At 36.9% G+C, this 27,236-nt stretch overlaps 1 protein-coding gene across 1 annotated transcript in view; it reads left to right on the top strand.

The window, feature by feature from the left end:
- Window positions 1–27,236, top strand: part of COL19A1 (collagen type XIX alpha 1 chain) — a 352,005-nt gene that overhangs the window by 45,928 nt on the left and 278,841 nt on the right. Inside the window, exons 6-8 of the mRNA XM_065888668.1 lie at window positions 2,818–2,898; window positions 6,617–6,742; window positions 7,791–7,853. Coding sequence (XP_065744740.1) covers window positions 2,818–2,898; window positions 6,617–6,742; window positions 7,791–7,853 — 270 coding nt within the window. The remainder of the gene's footprint in view (window positions 1–2,817; window positions 2,899–6,616; window positions 6,743–7,790; window positions 7,854–27,236) is intronic.

Below are 27,236 nucleotides of genomic sequence, written 5' to 3'. Positions count from 1 at the left end.
AGTGATGATTATCAAGATACCCCAGAGCAGGAGAAGCCAGTTCTGGACTTAAGACATCATGGCATCAGGGAGAGTGAGCTTGCTTGGGGATCAGACAGATGTGATTGTAAATCCTAGCTCACCCACTTAATTCTTATGATCTGCTAACTTATCTTGCTCACTCTTAATTTATCTGAGTCTCAGTATCCTAAATTATAAAATAATATTGGTAGACTCGTTAGTTATAATTGCATAGCGTATGTGCCATAGTGCATAATATGTGGTCAGTTTTCTGTGTATTCATTTATTTATTTAGGGCCAGACATGCCGTTCAACCTGGCATAAAAGAGCAGAAAACAACAACAAAATCTCCTCTCTCAAAGATCTTAAAGGCTCAGTCTGTGTCAGAAAGATGGATCAAGTATGTGTCAGTAAATGGTGGCTGTCAATAATAATCACAGTATTAATTGTAGTGACAACAGTCCTAGACAGACCTTTCAGAAAGGTCTCTCCAGAGTCAAGGGAGGAAGTGGAGTCCAGCAGCTAAACCTCAGACGTGTGACTTCCAGCAGTGGGTGGAGTGTAGGTAGACGGGAAGTGATCTTCAGGGGATTCTAGTAACAGGAGTAGGGGTGGCGGCAGCCCTTGCTGGAGCCCTGGTGTTGACTGGAATCTGATCTCCTGCAGGACTAGAGAGGGCAAAGTGGGGAATGGCAAGAACCAAAGAACATGAGGATTAAGATAAATTCATAACCTTTGAGGGAGAGATGACAATGAGAGAGGAGCAAGTTATTCCAGGAGTGGGGTCCTGACTCCAAGCTCCCGTCTCAAGGTTGAGTGTTGTGTCCCGTGTCTAATTAACTTTTTACTCAAGGTAACAACCTGAGGCTGAAGAATATCACTGTGAGTCCTGATGAAAAGCTACAATGGGAAAATTATAGTCTTACAACACTTTCATAGTTTAATGTGGAATCTTAGTTCACTTAAGAAATAATATTAAAGCCATGTCACGATGATGGAGCTTTTAGAAGAGTCACTGTTTAAGTTAAACAAACAAAAAAAATACGTATTTTATTTTTTAAAGATTCTTGGTCCTACTAAAACTCTAAGTAAACTAATATTTTTATTATCTCCATACAAGCTCTGTGATTTATAAGATTTGTTGTAACGTGAAAATGTTTTGTTTATTCAGAACGTAAGTTATCAAAAAAAACCTTCTAATGATTAGGTTTTATTTTGCATATACTACCCGTGTGCTTTCGTGCAGAGAAATAGGTGACAAAACTGATAAAAGAATTTTTTTTTAAACAAAAAAATTCTGCGTGACAGGGTCAGTGCATTCTCATTCTAAAGCACTATGTCAGTGAAGGATTCTAAAGCAACTAATGAATTAAAAAAGCATAATTAAACTAGGCTGATTGTAGTTTCAGTGTCATGGGTACTTTATTAGGTTCTAATCCATGAAAAATTGATCATCTATCTTCAGTTAAGTAAAATAATTCATATGAAGGCCCTAGCACAGTGGATGATACATAATAGAATCTCAGTATTTATTGACTATTTAGATAACAGTGTTGATGATAAATTAGTTTTAGTTAAGGAGAATATTAATTAATTGGAGTCTCTACATTCTTCATTCTACATAATGGGTATGTTACTGCCTGGTGTTTCATTAGACTATGTAAGACAGTGTATTTAAACTTTATAAATAAAAGTTTACTTCAGTAACCTTGCAAAAAGTTACAGAAGAGAAATCATTAAGTTTCATTTCATCTCAGAATTTTGCATTGGCTGCAAATCTTAGGCTGTTCGTGAATCCAGAAGATGTCTGGAATTCTTAATGCTTTCTGTGAGCTGAATTGATTTTGTTCATCTCAGTGTAGAGTAATAGTTACAGCTTTTCCCCTCCTTTCTTGCTTTGTTGGTGTTGGGTTAGAGATTCAGAGCTAACCTCAGATATCTGCTTTCTATTATCATAGGATTATTATATTATTATAGTTGGGTCTTACTATAGAAAGTACTTACTGACCTCAAAGAAATACATAATCTAGCTCTGTTACATTAGGAGACAGAGAAAGATGGGGAAAGAGGAGAGAGAGAGAGAAAGGCGGGGAGAAGGGGAAGGAAAGAGGTTGTTCCTGACCTATGTTATATGTCATATCATCATAAGATTATTAATTAAATTATTACATTTACAACCACAAACTAATTTGAAGCAGCCTCTCTGTGCTTCTGTCATATTGAAATTTTGTCAATTGTCTGTACCATTTACTTTCTCTGATGTGGTTGTTTGATCTTGCACTTGAAGACATGATTGTACTTTCCTGAAACTACTTTTAATTTCATGTCCGAATGCCAACAAATGTGGATTTGCTGAGCAAATAGAAGAATCAATTTTTTTTTGTAAAAATACTGTGAGTCATGCTCAAGAGTATGCCATGTAACATAAAATCCTTAGGTGATTAGACAGTATCTATGAAAAGTAGATAAAAACTAAATACCTTTTTTTCTTCTTATCATAGTGCATTATCTCTCTTTAATTAAATACTTCTTTTTGATGGTTTGAAACAAGGAGCAGAGATCTGCAATTGCTCTATTACTTGATTTCCTTTACATATAGATTTATCTCAACAGCCGAATCCATTTCTGTTTCTCAAAGGGTCCATAAAGTCATGAATCCTAAATTAAACAAAAACCAAAATATCTGCCAGTGATCTATTTGTATAAATATTAGCTTTTTTTTCTTTCCAGTTAAATTACCATCGTTCTCAAATGCCTAAATGTGATTTTCAAAAAGAAAAATACTAATGATATATCTTATTACTAATTTTTTAATAGGTTGAAATTCACCAACTTCAAATCTACTGTAACTCGAACTTCATAGCTCAAGAAACGTGTTGTGAGATATCAGACCCTAAGGTAAGCTCAGTTTTTGGTGTGTGAAGACTGTAGAGGGCCAGTTGCCTGGGCTGTAGAGTCACGTGTAGGGCAGCACTGAATGTCTTCTCTTGAAGCCAAGCGAGCAAACAGTTCCAAGCAAGAGACCCCTCATGGGGCTGTCCCATCGTCTCTTGTCACAGTTTTAATCCCAGTGCTTCATCTTGAACTTCAGGAAAGATATGGCCTCACTTTGGACTCCACATGAGTAAAAGAGAACTTATGCCTTTCTCACTAAACCACGCTCTGACGGTAGCATCAGCATTTTCCAGTTACAGGGGTTTTACGTCTGTGATTGTACGTTATTCTCACTCACTTCCCTCTCCTAGCCGTCACCCTTCCTGGCCAGTTTTCCTTTGTGAAAGATTTTTCACCTGCATCTTCCCCTCTCCTGTTAGCTCCGTGGTCCACCTTTACCTCGTGCTTGGATCGTCGTATTATTGTGTCATCCTCCTTCCCTGTCCCCACATAGCCAGAGTAAGTCTCTGCATCACTGCTTTGTAGGTTCATTTACCTTCTTCCACTAAACATCTGTTATTCAGAAACACTGATCTTCTAGATATTGTGCTAAGCAACAAGGCTGGCTGACGTGAATAAGGCACATTCCCGGTCCTCTGCTCATCTCACCCTCAAAGCCTTTGGTTACTCCCTGTTTGCAACAAATTAGAAATTCAGTTTCTTAGTCTCTCACTCTTAATATTCTCAACCTAACTCTACAACTATTACTTTCTTGTACCAACCTTCCATTAAAAAACCCCACTAAATTCAGTACTTTCTGCATCTCTTATTGCAATGGTCATGTGTGTGTCTTATATTATTAGATATAGTTGTATTTGCCTTTAATTTATTCAACTACCTTTGATACTCATTGAGGGGAATTACACTTTTGTACCCTTCTTTTATGATTAGTGCTTTGTTTGTAAAAGATGTCAAAACATTGTTTCTTGACTTGTTGACTGGTGTTTGAAAGGGATTAATTCTGAAAAGTCTTACAGAAAGAACATATGAAAAGTAAAAGGTGAAAATGTTATTCTTTGGGTCAGATTTCCCAGAAGTTCTAAACTTACCATTGAAAATTGTAAGAATATTTATCCATAGTTTAGTAGTTCAAAAATATTTTTAACTTCTATCACTCACTTTGGGTAGTAGAATAATAATGTGATCAACTGACTCAAAGCATAGCTAGGTCTGTAAAAATTATATGTTTTGCTAATGTAACTTGGTTTTATAAACCATATCTCCAACCCAGTTTATGGCTCTCATTGCAAGGAAAGCCAGCCAAATATCTTTCTATAAATATCTGAAAAGGTAATTTAGAATGGCAATCTACAGACTTGAAATACCTAGACTTCCTGGAGGCACACATTTAAATCTTTAAGATGTGAATTCTCCAGAAGTTTTTCTTTAATTAATTATGCTTCTTTTATGTGAGAGCTTTTAAAATATGAATTTTCCCTGATTGAAAAGTAACAACATGATGTTTTGAGGTACCTAAATATTATACTCTTGACCAATAGTCACTCCAACTTGAATTATGAGAAAACTGTTTAAGGAAATAGGTGATGGATTCGATGGAGTGGCTTGATAATTAAAAGCGGTGACATGACCCCACACATCATGAAAAAAAATTTTAAATCGTGTTTGAAAAAGATTTGGTTTTAAAGAGTAGAAAAATAAGGTAGGAAATCATCTCCAACCTTGGAAAAAAATAACAAAAGACTGCTTATTTTCCTGCTGATAAGTATTTGGGGGCGGACATCACCATTCTGTTAATCGTTAACAGGAAATGGATATGTGCTATATTTACATTTAATGGAAATATATATTTTGGAAGGTAAATAGTTATATAAAAGATACTTAAGTGCGTCTGCTCTAATTTTGGCATCAACTATATTTTTTGAAAAATATTTCAACTCAGCAAATTTTAATGTACTCGCTTAAAAATCTAATTTTGTCCTGTAATTTCAAATCAGACATCCTTTCTGTTAATAATATTTTATAGCATATTTCAAAAGTGAAATTTATTCAGGATAATCTATAAATATACTTCTTTGCTGCTATTAATTAGGGTTTCTCTTTCTGAAGCAGTCAGATTTCATGACTACAGACCTAGACAGAGAGAATGAAGAATAAAGAGGAAGAGAGGAGAAAAGCAGCAACATTTGTTGAAAATAAAGGAGAAAGATGATTAAAATTTTGAGGGTTTATTAACTAAATATGTGTCATATCAAAACCAGAGGTTTTATGAAGCAGGGGATCCTTACTTGTACATCTTATGTTCTCTGTAGGCACTTTTTGGAAAGTGTGGGCAGTTTTATGGTGAAGCCTGAGACATGCTTTTAAAGTCTTAAAGTAGTGAATCAGTTATCCAGAGCAAAACTGTGAGCTCGGAATAGGTCTTGATTATCTAACTGAACCCACGGGGCACGGGACAGGAACTGGCTGGAAAATCATATCAAATCATAGGACATAAATGGATCATTTTGGTGATAATCTTGTGTGTTTCATTCTAATGTAATTTTTAGACTTGTGGACTTGGAAACTTATGATGATAACTAAACAGCTAATCATTAAATCTGCAGAGAGTAAATGTGATAGAACTAGTGGTAAAGACAGGAAACTAGTCCCAGTTTTTCTGGGAGCTATTTTTCTTACCGTGTCTACTGTGCTCACAAGCATTAGAATGCTACACACATTTTCAAAATATTATTTTGTTTGAAAAGTTATGCATGTTTACTATATAAAATTTGGAAAATACAGCCAACTTCATAGAAGAAAATAAATATCAACCATGATCTCATCACAATAAATAACCACAGACAATATTTTAATTTTGTATCCTGACAATATTTTTCCAGGCATATATAATTTGCAGTATATAAAGTAATGTGTGAACACTTCCCCCTAAAATGCAAATTCAGAAATATGAAATTGCAAATTCATGAAACTGCAGATTCAGAGTTACAAACTGTGGTAAGGACTCTGGTAAATGATATTGAGAGGAAAGGATGCATTTATCTTCTTCAGACGGCCATCTGGATTTATTTTTTGACAGAAAAAAAGTTCATTGCTTTGTAACCAAATTTCACTTCATGTGGCCATCCCCACATGTTCTGAACACACTGGATAAGTTATAAAAGTCATCACTTGTCTGTTGCAGTGGAGACTTTTGAATAAAGAACAATGGACTGGAATAAGATACACATACTTTGATTAAATACATACTACCTTAGAGCATAAAAAGAGTTTATTTTCTACTTTTGCATGCCTTTATAATCATCTTTTTGAACTAAACGATGTTCTAAAAGTTCAAATTACATTCTTTTATTTTAAAATTTGTTCCTGAAACACATATACCAATGTTATTTGTATAAAGTATTTTATTGTAGCAATTGTAATTCTTGTAAACGTTTGATATTACTGTACTTGTCATAAAGTCACCTATAATAGCTTTAGAATTTCTCACCAAAACCAACAATTTAATGCATTTCTAGTGTGTTGTCAGTGTAATAAAAATGTAGGGGTCTAGTGAAAGGGCAAAGTCATTATGGACTTTCACAGGTTGGTGTCAACCTTTGGTTATTAGAAGGAAGTTCTGGCAAGAAACTCCAGTCATGTCTAGCTTGGTGAGAGTCAGTGCTGGGAATGTCATCATGTTTGGAATTGACCCCATATCCTAAAGCCTCTTTCTGGATTTTAGTGCCCAGAGCAGCATAGCTTTGGAAGTACTGCAGCATCATTGGTACCCGCTCATGCCAGTAGAACGTCTGCATTTCTGCCAGCAAAGCAGGAACTTACAGACCAGTGCCAGTGCATTCCAAACAAGGTATGCTCCCTTTCCCCTATGCCCACGGAAAAGCCACGCCACACAGTGAGCCAAGCCCTGCGGGTGTGGCCCTGGTCTTTCCCTTTAGTGTGCCTGGGCCTCTCAGTTGCTGGGTGGGTTAAGAGAAGGGGCTTGGGAATACGATCTCCTGGATGTCGATCTGGAGAGTTCTGAGGCCACCTGACCTTCTTTCCTGGGTAGGAAGTAGAAGAAAATAAAGGGAGGAACCACCTGTACGACAGCTAAGTACAAGGGCATAACACATGCCAGGAATAGGCTTCAATTCTGCGAATTCACAGATGAAGAAAACGCAGTGCCTGCCCTTCAACACATACGCAAAGATACTCTATGTAGTGTGGGGACCGTGTCTGTCCAGTATCCCAGATATCCATCCAGCACTCCTTTCTGCAGTGAGTTGTACAAGAAGTGCAGAGGAGCTCTGTTATTGCCCAAAGAATTTGTTTTGCTTGCCCCTTCCTGGTCAGGAAGCCTGGGCCCGTTGGGCTACACAAACGTCTTTTGTGGATGTTAATGGCACTTAGAGGCCTGAGTGATCTCTGGACGGCTTTCCTCTACACCAGTACAAAAGGAAGAGAAACTTGCCCCAGCTTCTAGAGCAGAAGGTCCCCGGCACCATGACTTGATGCATGCTTAGGCTTAGAGCATCCCGCGCCACTTCCCTTCCTGGCCGGAGTAGTGGGGAGGAGGGTGAGGTGGGAGTTTAGAGGAAGCTTACATTTCCTCAAGTGAATAGCCCTGCACAGGAAGCTCCATGCGAAAGGCTAGTACAAGGTGCAGGGTGCGTGGAGTAGAGCGCATGTTCCAGCCCACGGAAGGTCTCGGGGAGGAGATGATGCTGGCAGGCGTTTGGAATAGGGGGTAGTGAGCCTTATGATGAGGGGAGAAGGGCCTCCCAGCGGAGGGACCTGCATCAGCTCCCAGGAAAGGAAAGCTTTGTCTTACTATTGTCAACTTCTTATTTATAGACTATGTGCTTTTAGTTCAATGTGACAGAATATTTGATAACACAAAATTCATTTCTGCTCAGGGAGAAGCAGGACTAGTGGGAGTTCCAGGCTCACCTGGACAGAAGGGGGACAAAGGAGAGCAGGTAAGACACCAGCCAACGCTGTCGGGACAAAAGAGGATTCGTCCAAAAGTGACTTCACAATTGTGTCCACCTCATTTTCCTGTGTCCCATACAAATGCACATTTCTGTGAAAGCCTATTGAGGGCTGTATTTAAGTCCTGATCACTGAAATAAGGAAGACTATATTGGCATGTAAGTCTGCTTTCGCATTCCAACTGGAAGGCTGGCCTAAAATGTACCTGTAAACCACAAGCAAAACTGTGAAGCAAGAAAGTGTCTTTTAGTTGGGCTGTAGCCTTCTTTAGCATTTTCTTCTCCAGATATGTGACGAACTCCTGTTTCTCTGTCTGCTGATAGGTCTCCACTGAAATTCTTCCCCACCCTTTGTTGTCACCTTTGTCACCTTTGTTGAGCACCTGCTCTGCGTAAGGCCTAGTGCTGGGTGTTAGAGCGGATAGAAGGAATAGGCTATGTTCCAGGATTTTACATCTGGAAGGAGATAGAAGACCTTAAAAGGCCACACCAGTTAGGTGCTGTAGGAGGGTTGCAGGGGCCCTGAGGTAACAGTTTTGGGGAGACTGGGGAGAGAGTTTGCTGGAGAAGATGGTGGGTGAGCTGGACCTGTGCAGATCTGAGTCTAGCTAGGATCCATGCTTTTCCTTTCTCCCTGTCTTTCTCAAAACAGAACTGTCTATTCCTCACTCTTTGAGTCATGTCTTTTTATTAATCATTTTTTAAATTGAAGTATAGTTAATTTACAATGTTTTGTTAGCTTCAGGAGTACAGCAAAGTTATTCAGCTATATATATATATATATATATATATATATATATATAACTGAATCTATATATATAAGTATATTCTTTTTCAGATTCTTTTCAATTATAGATTATTACAAGACATTGAGTATAGTTCCCTGTGCTATACAGTAGGTCCTTGTTGGTTATCTGTTTTACATGTAGTAGTGTGTATATGTTAATCCCAAACTCCTAATTTGTCTCCCCTTGCATCTCCCTCTGGTAACCATAAGTTTGTTTTCTATGAGTCACGTCTTTTGTTAGCTAACTAGGTAGATTAATTCCTGCTAAGATTAGGAGTTGATTATGTTCTTACTATCTTTCCAAGGTAGAACAGATTTAAATTCTTTTCATGCCTTAACTTGGAAGTCCATGGTTCTAAATTATTCATATAATCTACATGGACTCCTTATTTTAAAAGGTAAGAGACTGAAGTTTGTGAAATGACTGTCCCTCAAAGTTGCACAGCAAGCTTCACAGCAAGCTTTAGCCAAGCCATCCTTGGTCTTTTGACTCCCAAAGGAGGGTCCACCATTGTACCTTCCATGGGAACTTCTGGCACCTAAGCAAGTGCTTGAGAAGAAATGTTTGGGTTTGGGATGGGCATTTATTTTTGCCCTTGAGATCACACTTGTTTATTTTTGCTTTTGTTACTTTTGCTTTTGGAGACATATTCAAAAAAATTATCACCAAGATGTATGTTGAGGGGCTTACTGCCCATGTTTTCTTCTAGGAGTTCTATGGTTTCAGATCTTACATTCAAGTCTTTAATCCATTTTGGGTTAATTTTTTTGTATGGTATAAGATAGTGGTCAAGTTTCATTCTTCTTTGCATGTGGCTCTGCAGTTTTCTCAGCACTCACTATTTATTTATTTTAAAAATTTTATTTATTTTTTATTGAAGTATAGTTGATTTACAGTGTTGTGTCAGTTTCAGGTATACAGCAAAGTGATTCAGTTATCTATATATATTATTTTTCAGATTCTTTTCCTTTATAGATTATTACAAAATATTGAGTATAGTTCCACATGCTATACAGTAGGTCCTTGTTGGTTATCTGTTTTATATATAGTAGGGTGTATATATTAATCCCAAACTCTTAATTTATCACTCCCTCCTTTCCTCTTTGGTAACATAAGTTCGTTCTCTACGTCTGTGGGTCTATTTCTGTTTTGCATATAAGTTCATTTGTATCATTCTATTTTAAATTCCATGTATAAGCAATACCATATGATATTTGTCATTCTCTGTAGGGCTTACTTCATTTAGTATGATAATCTCTAGGTCCATCCGTGTTGCTTCAAATGGCATTATTTCATTCTTTTTTATGGGTATTATTCCATTCTATATATGTACCACATCTTCTTTATCCATTCATCTGTCAATGGACATTTAGGTTGCTTCCATGTCTTGGCTGTTGTAAATAGCCAACACTATTGAAGAGGCTATCCTTTCCCCACTATATATTTGTGACTCCTTTGTCATAAATTAATTGACCATATATGTGTGGGTTTATTTTGGGGCTCTCTGCTCTGTTCCACTGATATATGTGTCTGTTTTTATGCCAATACCACACTGTTTTAATTACTATAACTGTATAATATAGTTTGGAAAGAAGATCCATCTATATGCTACCTATAAAATACTCACTTTATATGTAAGGACACACACAAACTGAAAGTGAAGGGATTGGAAAAGATATTGCAATCTTTTGCAAATGGAAATCAAAAGAAAACTGAGTAGTTATACTTATATCAGACAAAATAGACTTTACACAAGGAATGTAATAAGAGCCAAAGGTGGGTTTTATATAATGACAAAGGGGTCAATCCAACAAGAGGATGTAACATTTATAAGTATTTATGCACTTAACCCAGAAGTGCCTAAATATATAAAGCAAATATTAACACTCCTAAAGGGAGAAGTAGTCAGTAATACAATAATAGTAGGAAACTTTAATACCCCACTACATCAATGGATACATCATCCAGACAGAAAATCAATAAGGAAACACTAGCCTTAAATGACAGATGAATCAGATGAACTTAAGAGATATATACAGAACATTCCCTCTGAAATCAATAGAATATATTCTTCTCAAATATATATGGAACATTTTCTAGAACAGATCGTATTTTAGGCCATGAAACAAGTCTTAATGAACTTAAAAGGATTGAAATTATATCAGGCATATTTTTCTGACCACAGTGGTATGAAACTAGAAATTAATTACACGAAGGAAACTGGAACATTCACAAATGTAGAGATTAAAAAACATGCTACTGGACAACCAGTGGGTGAAAGAGGAAATCAAAAAAGAAATTAAAAATTACCTTGAGACAAATGAAAATGGAAATATAACATACCAAAATTTGTGGGATGCAACAAAAGCAATTCTAAGAGAGGAGTTCACAGAAATAAGTGCCCATCTCAAGAAACAATCAGAGGCTCGAACAAACAACCTAACTTTACACCTTAATGAACTAGCAAAAGAAGAACAAATGAAGTCCAAAGTTAGTAGAAGGAAGGAAATAAAAATTAGAGCAGGGCTTCCCTGGTGGTGCAGTGGTTGAGAGTCCACCTGCCAATGCAGGGGATGTGGGTTCATGCCCCGGTCCGGGAAGATCCCACATTCCACGGAGCGGCTGGGCCCGTGATCCATGGCCGCTAAGCCTGTGTGTCCAGAGCCTGTGCTCCTCAATGGGAGAGGCCACAACAGTGAGAGGCCCGCATACCACAAAAAAAAGAAAAAATTAAAGCAGAAATAAATGAAATAGAGACTAAAAATACAATGGAGAAGATCAGTGAAAATAAGAGCTGGTTTTCTGAAGAGAGAAACAAATTGACAAGCCTATAGCTAGCTAGACTCACCAAGAAAAAAAGAGAGGACTCAAATAAACAATAAAAAATGAAAGAGGGCATGGTACAACTGATACCACAGAAATAAAAAAGATCATAATTATTAGAAAATTTATTGTATGCCAAATCTATAAAATATACAAAATGTATCTTAAAGTTATAATGTATTACATAATTTCCCATTTATGATACATTTAAAGAATAATAACATTTGTTTTAACTTCCAGCCTACACAAAATTCACAATGGCAAGAGATTTTAGTGGCAAGGCAATGACAGCTGGGATAAAATAAATTGATAATCTACAAAAGAAGGCTATAGAATCACTATACTTCCTTTATTGTTTCAGTACATGCACCAGCATTTAATTAAACCAGCATAATCCTTGATGTGCAAATACGACTTCAGATGACCATGGCCATGAATGTGATCAGCTTTTTCTAATAAGCATGGATGTACTTTTCCTTTTGAGGAGTTGATGAGTACATTTCTGTTCTTATTGTACTACGTGATCCTGCAACTTGAATGGGCAGTAAATAAAGATGACTTTCCACCTGTGTTTGAGTCTTGTATATAAGTTTCATTATTAGAGCAGGTGCACAAAATAGTGCCTGCGTAGTTTGAAGATCAAAAGTCATTTTTGCTCTAAGGCATATTGAATAGTAGATTTTGTGAAATGATCAGAAGTGCAGTGTTACTAAGGCAACCAGATGTTGTTCTCAAGGTTTTTCTTTTGGTGTGTAAGACCAAGAGAGTATATTTAGGGGCTGTAGGACAGTATATTAGAAGGAGTACCACTTTGGAGCCTGAATCACTTGGGATTGAATCCTGTCCACCTCTTACTTGCTTTGAAAATGATGCTTAATAACACTGAGTCAACAGCTTATTGTGAAGAAGGAATACTTAGTACCAGGAACTGGCACATAGTAGATACTTAGCAAATGTATGTTTCCTCTACTTTTCTATACACAGTGTAATTGTTCATGTGTTGAAGGAGAGGTAGAGGTAATCCTTTTAGATTGAGTTTAGTTTCATATGTGGTTTGATTAAAACCAAACACATCTTCATTTTGTGAAATAATTCCTTAGAATTTTCAATTGATTACATGTTTTAGGTTATAAAAACCTTGAGTTGATATATTCCACTTATAGTAAATATTAATAATTTAATGACAGTCATTTCTTCAAAAGATCACTCAGTGATTTAAGTATTTCATTCAAATCTGTGTCTTTTGTTCCCAATCTTATTTGACAAGATGTTTTTTAGATATAGTGTGCTAGTTTTTGAAATTTAATTTTTCTCATTCTCATTTTTCTCATTTTACGTTTGGCCCAATGAGATAAAATGAGAAAAGTTTTGAGAATACAGTACCCAAATCTCTTTCCAAATTATGTATTACTCATTACAGTATTTCTGAAGGTCTTACTTTTTTTTGGTTTTTTTTGCGTTACGCGGGCCTCTCACTGTCGTGGTCTCTCCCGTTGTGGAGCACAGGCTCCGGACGTGCAGGCTCAGTGGCCATGGCTCATGGGCCCAGCTGCTCCGCGGCATGTGGGATCTTTCCGGACCGGGGCATGAACCCGCGTCCCCTGCACTGGCAGGTGGACTCCCAACCACTGTGCCACCAGGGAAGCCCAGGTCTTACGTTTTGAGAATCCTTACTGTCATCTGTGGCAGCTTTATAAAGAGCAAATTTTACTTTATTTATGCTTGTACACTATGAGTTAGACAGCTGGTCTGAATAATCCTGTAAGTAAATCTTGTCCCACCTGGATCAAAACCCACCCATGGCTTCCTATTCCCCTCAAGATAACACTGAAGCTCTAACCACGGGCCGCAAGACTTCCCATAATGTGTAGAGCTCTCCCTACCCCGCTACCCCTCCCTATAGTGGCTCCTACACTCTCCCCTTGTTCATGTCTGTTCCAAGGTCTTTGCACCAGGCTACATGTACCTGGAATGTTCTAGATATTCACATTTCTCTTTCCTTCACATCATTTAGGCTCTCTCTCATAAATCACTTTAAAATAGAAAGGCCTGGGGGCTTCCCTGGTTGGTGCAGTGGTTAAGAATCTGCCTGCCAATGCAGGGGACACGGGTTCGAGCCCTGGTCTGGGAAGATCCCACATGCCGCGGAGCGGCTAGGCCTGTGAGCCACAACTACTGAGCCTGTACATCTGGAGCCTGTGCTCTACAGCGGGAGAGGCCGGGACAGTGAGAGGCCCGTGCACCGCGATGAAGAGTGGCCCCCGCTCGCCGCAACTGGAGAAAGCCCTCACACACAAACGAAAACCCAACACAGCCAAAAAAATAAATTAATTAATTAATTAATTACAAAAAAAATAGAACGGCCTCTTCTGACATCTCTGTGTAAAAAGCATCCCTTCATTCCACCTCTGTCTTTCTTTTCTTAGCACTTTTATCGTCACTTGACATGTTATCATTATACCTCCATTTATTCCCCCACTAGGATATGAGTTCCTTGAGCACCATACATAGAACAGCACATAATAGGAGCTAAAAATACGTTGAATGAATGAATATTCTACCACAAGGAAAGTCTAAGTCATCAACTCAGCTGTTTCTAGAACCTGTGAATTCTCTGCCCCAGTTGCCCAGTGGACCTTGCCAAGCAGGGCAAAGAGTCAGTTTGCAGAGAAGGAGCTAGATAAGCTAAATCGTTAAGAACTGTTATATTATTCACTAATGTTCTACTACACTTTTCCCTTTACAAACAAAAGCATTTAAAAAAATTTACATAGTGACCTGATTAGTTTTAGCTTGATGTTACCCACTAGTTAATGATGAATCAGAAATATTTGGAGAAAAGCCACAAGTTTTGGGATGACTTAGTGTTTATTTGCCTATTTTCTCATCCACACTGTGATGCTTCATTAGTCTGATTTACTGCTTTTTTCTTCATAAAGCTTATGACCCCCTTTCATGGAGATAGTTTGAGATTCAACCACTGCTTATAAACACATAGCTGTGATGAATATTCTGTATCAGGCCACCCAATCAGACCATCCTAACCATGCCCTCTGTCCAAGACTAAACTCTGGATGACATTATTTGAAATAATAATTAATACTTTTCTTTCATTTAGACTCAATGATTGTAATTTTCTGAATCTTTTAATTCCCTTTTCTTAGCAGATGTGGTTAGCAGCCTAATTACTTAGCAACTACATTACTTTCTCAGTTCTTTAATACCCTTGCTAATACCTTCACCCACTTCAGAGTTGAAATTCCCTCAGTTTTATAACATAGCAGCTCGATTTCTCTGTTCCTGAACCTAAGGAGGAGTATGATCTGAGGTCTATTTGGGGAATAATTTTCCCCTTTAGTTTTGTATTATTACCTTCTGTATCAAGTTAATTTCCCGAAAAGTGTAGGCTTTATGAAATGATTGCTTTGTAGGTATACTTTTAGAGAAAATCAAAATAATTTAAGATGAAATGTTAACTTACTTGACTCTATAGTCAAAAACTTTGGTATTGTTTTTTTTCTACTACCCCTACTCTCCAATCTCACTGTATGGAAGTTTCCATTTTGAGTGGTCTAGTGTGTTAACCCAGAGATTACTAGTGAATTTCCCTTTATTTTGTTTCCAGTGTGACATTACTCATGTGCCCGTTCTGAAGACACACCACACCAATAAAAAATAATTGAATCAAAATATGTTCATAATTTTTTAAAAGAAGGAATATTTTTCCCTTAGTAATAACCTCAAAGAAGCAAGATTTAATATTTATGGTTTTGAATTTTTGTCTACGTCAATATGAGAATTAAAGAATATTTCTTCATCCTTTCTAATCCAATATTGAGCATATTGGATTAATTGACAGGTTCTTTTTTGTTTTTGTAATTTTACTCCATCTGATACAATCTCATCTAATCTATAGGAACTTGAAGTTGACATTTATTTGTATGCCTTAAATCTGAAATTAACAGGTAATATCAGGGTAATAATGGTATTATATACTCATAGAATTCTAATGTGTTTATTAATCTCTACCAAGCATTAGTAATAGAGAAATTCATTCAGAAAGTTTACATTATTGTCCACTGTCTCAAGGATAAATTTATTAGACTGAATTTGTAAAAGAGCCATAAAGGCAGATAAAGGTAGCCCATCAACTTCACTGAGCAGATTTTTCCAGTTAACGTGGATGAGCAAGGAAACTGACAAAAGGATTGACCCAGCTTGGGAGTGTTTTCCTGGAGGATGTAATGGAAGGTCAGGCACACTAAATATAAAAATATGGGTACCTTGGAGTCTGAAATTTCATGACTTATTTGAATTGAAAGTACCAGGTACTAGTTGAAGTAACAGCAACAGAATCATTCCTTAACCTTTGATAAATATAAAAGAAATGAGAAAGCTGTACTGCATATGTCTGTGTGGAGAATGTCTAGTTTGAGTTTTGATTAGCACTCTGATATTTATTATTAACTTTCGGATAATTTATTAATTGTCAAAAGTATAGTTTAATGACTTGTGTATAATAGGAAAAAAAGAACTTAATGGCACACACTTTGGTGCGAGCAAAAGCAACTCATCTATGACAACCTTAGCAATTAATACACCTTTGAAAAAACTCCTAATGAGCATTTCTATATTTCAGGGTGCAGTTGGTCTTAAAGGTGAATTGGGTGCTCCTGGAATTCCTGGGGAAAAGGTATGTGGATCAGACCCTTAATTAAGCTTTGTAGCTATTTTACCAGGTTGTATCAGAAAGGAAGGGAAAATACACGGAAAAAATCTGGTATTTCGGGGGGTGGGGGGCAGTCAGCAAACTGTGACCCTGCAGGAGGGCTGCCAAAAATTCCTGCTGTATGATTTAGTAAATCAGGTTTTACTGGAGCACAGCCATGCTCATGGGTCTTCATAATGGCTAAGGCTGCTTTTGAGCTACACAGCAGTGTCTAGTAATTGTGGCAGAGATTCTAAAACATTTACTGTCTGGTCCTTTGCAGAAAACACTTGCTTCAGAACATTAGTCATTATTCTAAGAGACCCAAAGCTTCTTAATTTCACTGTTTTATGTTTGGTATAGTATCTTTCTTGCGGGGGAGGGTTACTTATTGATATGTTTTATCTTTTCTCTCTTTCTTTCTTTTTAAATTGAAGTCTAGGTGATTTACAAGGTTGTGTTAGTTTCAGGTGTACAACAAAGTGATTCAGCTATACACACACACATATATATATATATATATATATATAAATCTATTCTTTCTCAGATTCTTTTATAGTTTATTACAAGATATTGAATATAGCTCCCTGTGTTACACAGTAGGCCCTTGTTGTTTACCTATTTTATTTATAGTAGTGTGTATCTGTTAATCCCAAGCTCCTAATTTATCACTCCCCCATTTTCCCCTTTGGTAACCGTAAGTCTGGTTTCTATGTCTGTGACTCTGTTTCTGTTTTTGTAGATAAGTTCATTTGTATCATTTTTTAAGATTCCACAAATAAGCGACCACATGATATAGGATCTTTTAATATGTATTTCACTGCAGACATAAATAAACATTTAAAAATAAAGTATCGCATGAAATATGATAAATAAAAATACAAGAAATATATTTCAATCCATCAATAAAATGATTTTCACATTGTCTTCTCTAATACTGTAAAGATGATTCTAAATAATGAATCCACTCACAAGAGGTTAGCATACTTATTCAGGAAACTTAAAAAAAAATGTTATATTTGTAAATTAGACTGCAATTATCTTGTCTTATTTTTCACTTAAATTGTTCAATTATTAGAGTTTTACATATTGAGGCTAAGAAAATTCTCTTCTTCACTAAAATAAATTTAACATAAATTTTCGTAGCTGTTCTAGCTGCACTAATTATCAAGTGAGTCTATTTAGCCTCACTATCTAGAGGGTCATGACCCCTGTGGTTATGAAGCCATCATTGTCATGAGGGGAACTGAAGCTGAAGTGGTAGGAGGTTCAGAACTTATTTTCTGAGTCCTTCTTAAACGTGTCTCTGATATCTGACTGCTTCACTGATGTTGCTCTGTTTCTTTTAGAAATTATTCAGCCTGATATGCAAATTCTTTGCTCCTGTAAATGTTAGACTCAGTAAAACCCAACAAACTTTGTAAACAATGATACCTTGCTGCAAGCTAATGATTATTTGGGCTGCTGTCCTCTTGCTTAATCTTTCTGATGACATTAAACGAAGACACTTCAGTAAGTAAAAGTTCCTTCAGACACTTGTTTAAAGGTCTGAATCCTTCAAAATGCCGTTTCCCCAAGAGAATACTACTTAATCACCTAACTCTTGAAGAGATTGCCCAGTCCAAATTTGCTTTATATACCCATTTCACCAATCTCTTCCTAAAATATATTGTTCAGATTGTTTAGATTTCAGATCATTGGGATTTTAAAAATTACTTGAATATAGGAACTCTTCTTTTTTTTTTTTTTTTTTTTTGCCAAGTACAGAATCATTGGAGAACTTGGACTATAAAATAGATTATTAGACTTCTTTTTTTTTTTCGTGTATCTTAGAGCTGAGCTATGCTACTTTTTTAAAAAATCAAATCATACATATGATTATAGAAACAGTAAAATGCCAGGCAAAATAGAAAAGACAAATTGAGAAAAGATAATTACAACGTACATACAAGAGAGGGATTACTTATACCACCATATGAACAAATCTTTTTTTTTCTTTTTTATACAGGAGGTTCTTATTAGTCATCCATTTTATACACATCAGTGTATACATGTCAATCCCAATCGCCCAATTCATCACAGCACCACCACCACCCACTGCTGCTTTCCCCCTTTGGTGTCCATACGTGTGTTCTCTACATCTGTGTCTCAATTTCTGCCCTGAAAACCGGTTCATCTGTACCATTTTTCTAGGTTCCACATATATGTGTTAATATACGATATTTGTTTCTCTCTTTCTGACTTACTTCACTCTGTATGACAATCTCTAGATCCATCCATGTCTCTACAAATGACCCAATTTCGTTCCTTTTTATGGCTGAGTAATATTCCATTTTTGAAATAATTTTATTATACATGTACCACGTCTTCATTATCCATTCATCTGTCGATGGGCATTTAGGTTGCTTCCATGACCTGGCTATTGTAAATACTGCTGCAATGAACACTGTGGTACATGACTCTTTTTGAATTATGGTTTTCTCTGGGTATATGCCCAGTAGTGGAATTGCTGGATCATATGGTAATTCTATTTTTAGTATTTTAAGGAACCTCCATACTGTTCTCCATAGTGGCTGTATCAATTTACATTCCCACCAACAGTGTAAGAGGGTTCCCTTTTCTCCATACCCCCTCCATCATTTGTTGTTTGTAGATTTTCTGATGATGCCCATTCTAACTGGTGTGAGGTGATACCTCATTGTAGTTTTGATTTGCATTTATCTAATAATTAGTGATGTTGAGCAGCTTTTCATGTGCTCCTTGGCCATCTGTTTGTCTTCTTTGGAGAAAGGTCTATTTAGGTCTTCTGCCCATTTTTGGATTGGGTTGTTTGTTATTTTAATATTGAACTGCATGAGCTGTTTATATATTTTGGAGATTAATCCTTTGTCTGTTGGTTCGTTTGCAAATATTTTCTCTGAGGGCTGTCTTTTCTTCTGAGGGTTGTCTTTTCATCTTGTTTATGGTTTCCTTTACCATGCAAAAGCTTTGAAGTTTCATTAGGTCCCATTTGTTTATTTTTGGTTTTATTTCCATTTCTCTAGGAGGTGGATCAAAAAAGATCTTGCTGTGATTTATGTCAAAGAGTGTTCTTCCTATGTTTTCCTCTAAGAGTTTTATAGTGTCCGGTCTTATATTTAGGTCTCTAATCCATTTTGAGTTTATTTTTGTGTACGGTGTTAGGGACTGTTCTAATTTCATTCTTTTACATGTACCTGTCCAGTTTTCACAACACCACTTATTGAAGAGACTGTCTTTTCTCCATTGTATATCCTTGCCTCCTTTGTCATAGATTAGTTGACCATAGGTGCGTGGGTTTATCTCTGGGCTTTCTATCTTGTTCCATTGATCTATATTTCTGTTTTTGTGCCAGTACCATATTGTCTTGATTACTTGTAAAATAGTTTGAAGTCAGGGAGTCTGATTCATCCAGCCTCATTTTTTTCCCTCAAGACTGCTTTGGCTATTCTGGGTCTTATGTATCTCCATACAAATTTTAAGATTTTTTGTTCTAGTTCCGTAAAAAATGCTATTGGTAATTTGATAGGGATTGCATTGAATCTGTAGATTGCTTTGGGTAGTAGAATCATTTTCACAATATTGATTCTTCCAATACAAGAACATGGTATATCTCTCCATCTGTTGGTATCTTCTTTAATTTCTTTCATCAGTGTCTTATAGTTTTCTGCATACAGGTCTTTTGTCTCCCCAGGTAGGTTTATTCGTAGGTATGTTATTCTTTTTGTTGCACTGGTAAATGGGAGTGTTTACTTAATTTCTCTTTCAGATATTTCATCATTAGTGTATAGGAATGCAAGAGATTTCTGTGCATTAATTTTGTATCCTGCTACTTTACCAAATTCATTGATGAGCTCTAGTATTTTCCTGGTGGCATCTTTAGGATTCTCTATGTATAGTATCATGTCATCTGCAAACAGTGACAGTTTTACTTCTTTTCCAATTTGTGGTCTTCTAATTTCTTTTTCTTCTCTGATTGCCGTGGCTAGGACTCACAAAACTATGTTGAATAATAGTGGTGAGAGTGGACATCCTTGTCTTGTACCTGATCTTAGAGGAAATGCTTTCAGTTTTTTACCATTAAAAATTATGTTTGCTGTGGATTTGTTGTGTATGGCCTTTATTATGTTGAGGTAGGTGCCCTCTATGCCCACTTTCTGGAGAGTTTTTATCATAAATGGGTGTTGAATTTTGTCAAAAGCTTTTTCTACATCTATTGAGATGATCATATGGTTTTTATTCTTCAATTTGTTAATATGGTGTATCACATTGATTGATTTGCGTATACTGAAGAATCCTTGCATCCCTGGGATAAATCCCACTTGATCATGGTGTATGATCCTTTTAATGTGCTCTTGGATTCTGTTTGCTTGTATTTTGTTGAGGATTTTTGCATCTATATTCATGAGTGGTATTGGTCTGTAATTTTCTTTTTTTGTAGTATGTTGGTTTGGTTTTGGTATCAGGGTGATGGTGGCCTCACAGAATGAGTTTGGGAGTGTTCCTTCCTCTGCAATTTTTTGGAAGAGTTTGAGAAGGATGGGTGTTACTCTTCTCTAAATGTTTGATAGAATTCACCTGTGAAACTGTCGGGTCCTGGACTTTTGTGTGTTGGAAGATTTTTAATCACAGTTTCAATTTCATTACTTGTGATTGGTCTGTTCATATTTTCTATTCCTTCCTGGTTCAGTCTTGGAAGGTTATACCTTTCTAAGAACTTGTCCATTTCTTCCAGGTTGTCTATTTTTTTGGCATAGATTTGCTTATAGTAGTCTCTTAGGGTGCTTTGTATTTCTGTGGGGTCTTTGTAACTTCTTTTTCATTTCTAATTCTATTGATTTGAGTCCTCTCCCTCTTTTTCTTGATGAGTCTGGCTAACGGTTTATCAATTTTATTTCTCTTCTCAAAGAGCCAGCTTTTAGTTTTATTGATCTTTGCTATTGTTTTGTTTGTTTCTATGTCACTTATTTCTGCTCGGATCTATATAATTTCTTTCCTTCTGCTAACTTTGGGTTATGTTTGTTCTTCTTTCTCTAGTTCCTTTAGGTGTAAGGGTAGATTGTTTGAGATTTTTCTTGTTTCTTAAGGTAGGCTTGTATAGCTATAAACTTCCCTCTTAGAACTGCTTTTGCTGCATCCCATAGGTTTTGGATCATCATGTTTTCATTGTCATTTGTCTCCAGGATTTTTTTGATTTCCTCTTTCATATCTTCAGTGATCTCTTGGTTATTTAGTAACGTACTGTTTAGCCTCCATGTGTTTGTGTTTTTTACATTTTTTTCCCTGTAATTGATTTCTGACCTCATAGTGTTGTGGTCAGAAAAGATGTTTGATATGATTTTAATTTTTTTAAATTTACTGAGGCTTGATTTATGACCCAAGATGTGATCTATCCTGGAGAATGTTCTGTGAGCACTTGAGAAGAAAGTGTAATCTACTGTTTTTGGATGGAATGTCCTATAAATATCAATTAAATCTATCTGGCCTTTTGTGTCATTTAAAGCTTTTGTTTACTTATTTATTTTCATTTTGGATGATCTGTCCATTGGTGCAAGTGAGGTGTTAAAGTCCCCCTCTATTATTGTGTTACTGTCGATTTCCTCTTTTATAGCTGTTAGCAGTTGCCTTATGTATTGAGGTGCTCTGATGTTGTGTGCATATATATTTATAATTGTTATATCTCTTCTTGGATTGATCCCTTGATCATTATATAGTGTCCTTCCTTGTCTCTTGGAACATTCTTTATTTTAAAGTCTATTTTATCTGATATGAGTATTGCTACTCCAGCTTTCTTTTGATTTCCATTTGCATGGAATATCTTTTTCCATCCCCTCACTTTCAGTCTGTATGTGTCCTTAGGTCTGAAGTGGGTCTCTTGTAGACAGCATATATATGGGTCTTATTGTTGTATCCATTCAGCAAGCCTGTGTCTTTTGGTTGGAGCAGTTAATACATTCACATTTAGGTAATTATCGATATGTATGTTCCTATGACCATTTTCTTAATTGTTTTGGGCTTGTTTTTGTAGGTCCTTTTCTTCCCTTGTGTTTCCCACTTAGAGAAGTTCCTCTAGCATTTGTTGTAGAGCTGGTTTTGTGGTGCTGAAATTTCTTTGCTTTTGCATGTCTGTAAAGCTTTTGATTTCTCCATCGAACCTGAATGAGATCCTTGCTGGGTAGAGTAATCTTGGTTGTAGTTTCTTCCTTTTCCTCACTTTAAGTATATCATGCCACTCCCTTCTGGCTTGTAGAGTTTCTGCTGTGAAATCAGCTGTTACCCTTATGGGAGTTCCCTTGTATGTTATTTGTCATTTTTCCCTTGCTGCTTTCAATAACTTTTGTTTGTCTTTAATTTTTGCCAGTTTGATTACTATGTGTCTCAGCGTGTTTCTCCTTGGGTTTATCCTGTATGCGACTCGCTGTGCTTCCTGGACTTGGGTGGCTATTTCCCTTCCCATGTTAGGGAAGTTTGCGACTATAACCTCTTCAAATATTTTCTCGGGTCCTTTATCTCTCTCTTCTCCTTCTGGAACCCCTATAATGCGAATGTTGTTGCGTTTAATGTTGTCCCAGAGGTGTCTTAGGCTGTCTTCAGTTCTTTTCCTTCTTTTTTCTCTCTTCTGTTCTGCAGCAGTGAATTCCACCATTCTGTCTTCCAGATCACTTATCTATTCTTCTGCCTTAGTTATTCTCCTATTGATTCCTTCTAGTGTAGTTTTCCTTTCAGTTATTGTATTGTTCATCTCTGTTTGTTTGTTCTTTAATTCTTCTAGGTCTTCGTTAAACATTTCTTGCATCTTCTAGCTCTTTGCCTCCATTCTTTTTTCAAGGTCCTGGATCATCTTCACTATCATTCTGAATTCTTTTTCTGGAAGGTTGCCTATCTCCACTTCATTTAGTTGTTTTTTTGGGGGGTTTTATCTTGTTCCTTCCTCTGGTACATAGCCCTCTGCCTTTTCATCTTGTCTGTCTTTCTGTGAATGTCGTTTTTGTCCCACAGGCTGCAGGATTGTACTTCTTCTTGCTTCTGCTGTCTGCCCTCTGGTCTAGACTTCTTTATTGTGGGGTGTAAAATAAGATTTAATTGGGTTTACACAATGAATAAAGGGAAAGTGGATAAAATTCTCCTGTTATATTTTAAAACAGAATTTACTAAGATTGGTATAAAATACTGTTAATGGGGGCTTCCCTGGTGGGGAAGTGGTTAAGAATGCACCTGCCAATGCAGGAGACATGGGTTCGAACCCTGGTCCGGGAAGTTGCTCCCACGTGCCGTGGAGCAACTAAGCCCGTGTTCCACAACTACTGAGCCTGCGTGCCACAACTACTGAAGCCCGGGCACCTAGAGCCCCTGCGCTGCAATAAGAGAAGCCACCCTAATGAGAAGGTGAAGCACCACAACAAAGAGTAGCCCCCGCTCGCTGCAACTAGAGAAAGCCCGTGTGCAGCAACAAAGACAGACGCAGCCAAAAAATAAATAAATACATAAAATAAGTCTAAAACTAAATACTGTTAATTGAATTTGGTGCAATGAGGTGACATCTCTTGGATCCTATTTGTGGAAACCAGGCCTAAGGTGCTACTAACTGGCTGTGGAGGAGACGCTTAGCTCTGAAAAGGAGTTCTCAGCAGGTGAGACTCAGTACAGGAGCTAGAGAGTCATCAAGAGGCTCAACTGCTACAGACGTTGATCAAATCAATCTTCATCAAGGACCGTGAGAGTAAGAAAGCAGCAGGCTGGGAAGTTAAACATGCAAGCCAAGGAATTCTCCAGAAAAAAATAGAGTTTCTTAGAAAAGCAAGGGTATTTGGGGCTGAGTGAAGGAGCTGGAGCAAGATGTGGTGTTCCAGGCAAACACAACTCAGAATTAAAGATGCTGTTGCTTTTCCTAGAAGCCCAGATCTGTAGAAAGAATTTCATGAGATGATTCATCCAACACTCCACTTAAAGTAAAACTGCAGTAGATATAAGGGAATATACTAGCTAGCAGTGAATCCCTTGGATGTAGTAATTCTGGGAATGGAAAGCCTCAGCCCTTTGGGCCCATTTGGTCAAACTGGTGACAAGAGTGAGTCTCACAAGATCTGTGTGAAGACGCTGTCTCCAGGGAACTTAAAAGCTGAAGTGTCCATCGACAGATCAATGGATAAAGAAGATGTGGCACATATATTCAATGGACTATTACTCAGCCATAAAAAGAAATGAAATTGAGTTATTTATAGTGAGGTGGATGGACCTAGAGTCTGTCATACAGAGTGAAGTAAGTCAGAAAGAGAAAAACAAATACTATATGCTAACACATATATATGGAATGTAAAAAAAAAAAGGTTCTGATGAAACTAGGGGCAGTACAGGAATAAAGACACAGATGTAGAGAATGGACTTGAGGACATGGGGAGGGAGGGGGAAGGGTAAACTGAGACAAAGTGAGAGTGTCATGGACGTATAAATACACTACCAAATGTAAAATAGATAGCTAGTAGGAAGCAGCTTGGTGTTGTGACCACCTAGAGGGGTGGGATAGGGAGGGTGGGAGGGAGACGCAAGAGGGAGGGGATATGGGGATATATGTATACGTATAGCTGATTCACTTTGTTATACAGCAGAAACTAACACACCATTGTAAAGCAATTATACTCCAATAAAGATGTTAAAAAAAAAAAAAGCTAACGTGGTGAAGGAGAGGCCGTATCCATGGTACTCTAAAATCAATGCACACTGTCCTGGCAAACTCTCTCTCATGTTTCCCCAAGCAGTCTCCACAAGTTTAATTTACTTGAGTCGCTCTCAGAGAGCCTCACAGACAATCAGAGAATTTGTTCAGCTTCCTGTGGTGCTAACCATGGTATCAGGCTGCACTTAGCTCTTGGGTCCTGGTGTCAGGCATCTTCAGGGACCTTCCCAACATCTGTGGAATCACCAAGTCTTTGACCGTACCCTCTCTTCAAGGGCACAGTCACTGGTGGTGCCAGGTCTACTTCTAACTTGTCACTTCAGTTAGCTGTTAAAGGACACTCATCAGTGAAGAAATGTCACCTCAAGAGCATTTTTCTCACTTCTATAATCCACAGGTTACCATTTATTTAAAATATCTCTAATGAATATACACAAAATGAAAATAACAAGAAAGCTACTATGTTATCTATTGGCATGCTTTATAAGTTTTAAATATTTGACTCCAATGAAGATACATCAATTTTTAAAATTTTTTAAATTTCATAAATTTTAGATTATAGTTGTAAAGATGGGCACTTATGTTTGGGGTACAGTACTTCCATTATTTTATGATGAAAATAACTTGATTGATTTTTCTAAGTTTCCAAAGAAAAATTATTCTTAAAGTGTTATGTATCCTCAGAGCCATGTCTCCCAGAGTATGCATACAGCATCCCCGAGCTTGGCCTGGATTCTGCTTCTCAACAGTTGTTATTCTTTGGGGTTCTTTTCTTAGAATTAGAAGTGCTTAAGAGTTCTGTTAAAAGACAAAATAAAAAAAGATGAATTTGCTTACTTGGAGAAGAACATATGCAAAGTGCCGTAGAACCTATATCTCAGGTAAAATATTCGCAAAGGGAAGGTTTTTTTTTAAGGTTTAATATTTAAACTAGAAAACTGATTTATATGAATGGAGGGAAGCCTATTCTGAGCAGAGTAGAGTAGAATTTGTATATTAACTGCACTTTATACTTACATACAATGTGATACAGTAATAAATTAAGTGATTTGCATATAAATCCCATTATCCTAAAATAAACCTACACTTCGAAGTTTGTCCAGGTGATAGCAGTAAACTTTTTAAGTCAAGGCCCTGAACAAAGTATTAGTTTCTTGAGGTGGCATTTTTCTTCTGAGGCCCAGGAGACTTTATGTAATATGGAATCATGGAGACTTTGAAGAAGAAGAACTATAGCATTTAATTATGCTCTTTTGTAATTATAATACGCATCACCTTGTACAGACTTGCATAGACCTTCTAACCTGATAGATACATAGCCTTACTGCCAACACACCACAGAAAAATAACTGTCCCCTTTACGTTTACTCAGCACAGCTAGGATTTTGCCTAACATATTTGGTAAGTTTTCTGTTCTGGGTTCAAATAAGAAAATCTACTCTATGTAGCAAGGGTTCTTAGATATTAGTCACTGGTGACTTCCGGTCAGCTTGGTTGGACAGAAGCCACTGTCAGTCAACACAAGTAAATTGGATGGTTAAGTTTCCAAGAGAACTGAGTGGCTTAATGCATGAGATCACACAAGGGCATACACACATATGTCATACACACATACACACGCACACACACACACACACACACACACACACAGGTGCTTACAACTCACATCCTCATGATGTGCAGTGGGAAAATGAGATTGGGCCCCTGGAGCAAATCCTGCCCACTGCCCTACCTCCAGACTTCACACTCAAAGCATGCTTGCATTTGCTGCTCGAATATTGCAAATAAAAAATGGCCTCACTCCCTATTTCTCTTGTGTATGTCAGGTATCAGATATGTTTTTTGAGAAGTAGGGATAGTTTTTTAAAATAGGAATACTTATCTTCCAATAATCTTAATCCTAATAATGTGATAGTAAAAAATTAAATAAAATAGAGCCTAATTTATGCTAAAACCAATTTTCGATCTGCTGAATTCCCTAGAATTTGTCCTAAAGTGTTTATTTTAGTGGGAAAACTTTTGATAAATTTATTTTACTTTTCGTGGGGTAGGTGTGCAGTAAGTGATAGCCCTCACTGTTCTGTCATTCAATTATTAAATACCCAGAGTTATAAACATCTTGGGTTTGAATCCCAGCTCAAATCCTTACTCTGTGTAACTTGGGACATGTCTCTTACAGTTTCTAAGTTTTCTTTTTATGAAATGGGAATTATATTGTACCTACTTCTAGTTTTGTCTTAAAGATTAGATGAAATAATTCATGAGATTGCCAGCTCAGTTGCCAGCTGATAAATAAATATTTGGAAAACAGTAGATATAATTTTAAAAGAAAACAGTTTAATGATTCTCTTATTCTAAAC

Source organism: Phocoena phocoena, chromosome 12, assembly GCF_963924675.1.
Source record: "Phocoena phocoena chromosome 12, mPhoPho1.1, whole genome shotgun sequence".
Taxonomy (NCBI): Eukaryota; Metazoa; Chordata; class Mammalia; order Artiodactyla; family Phocoenidae; genus Phocoena; species Phocoena phocoena.
This window is presented reverse-complemented; position numbering and strand designations above follow the sequence as displayed.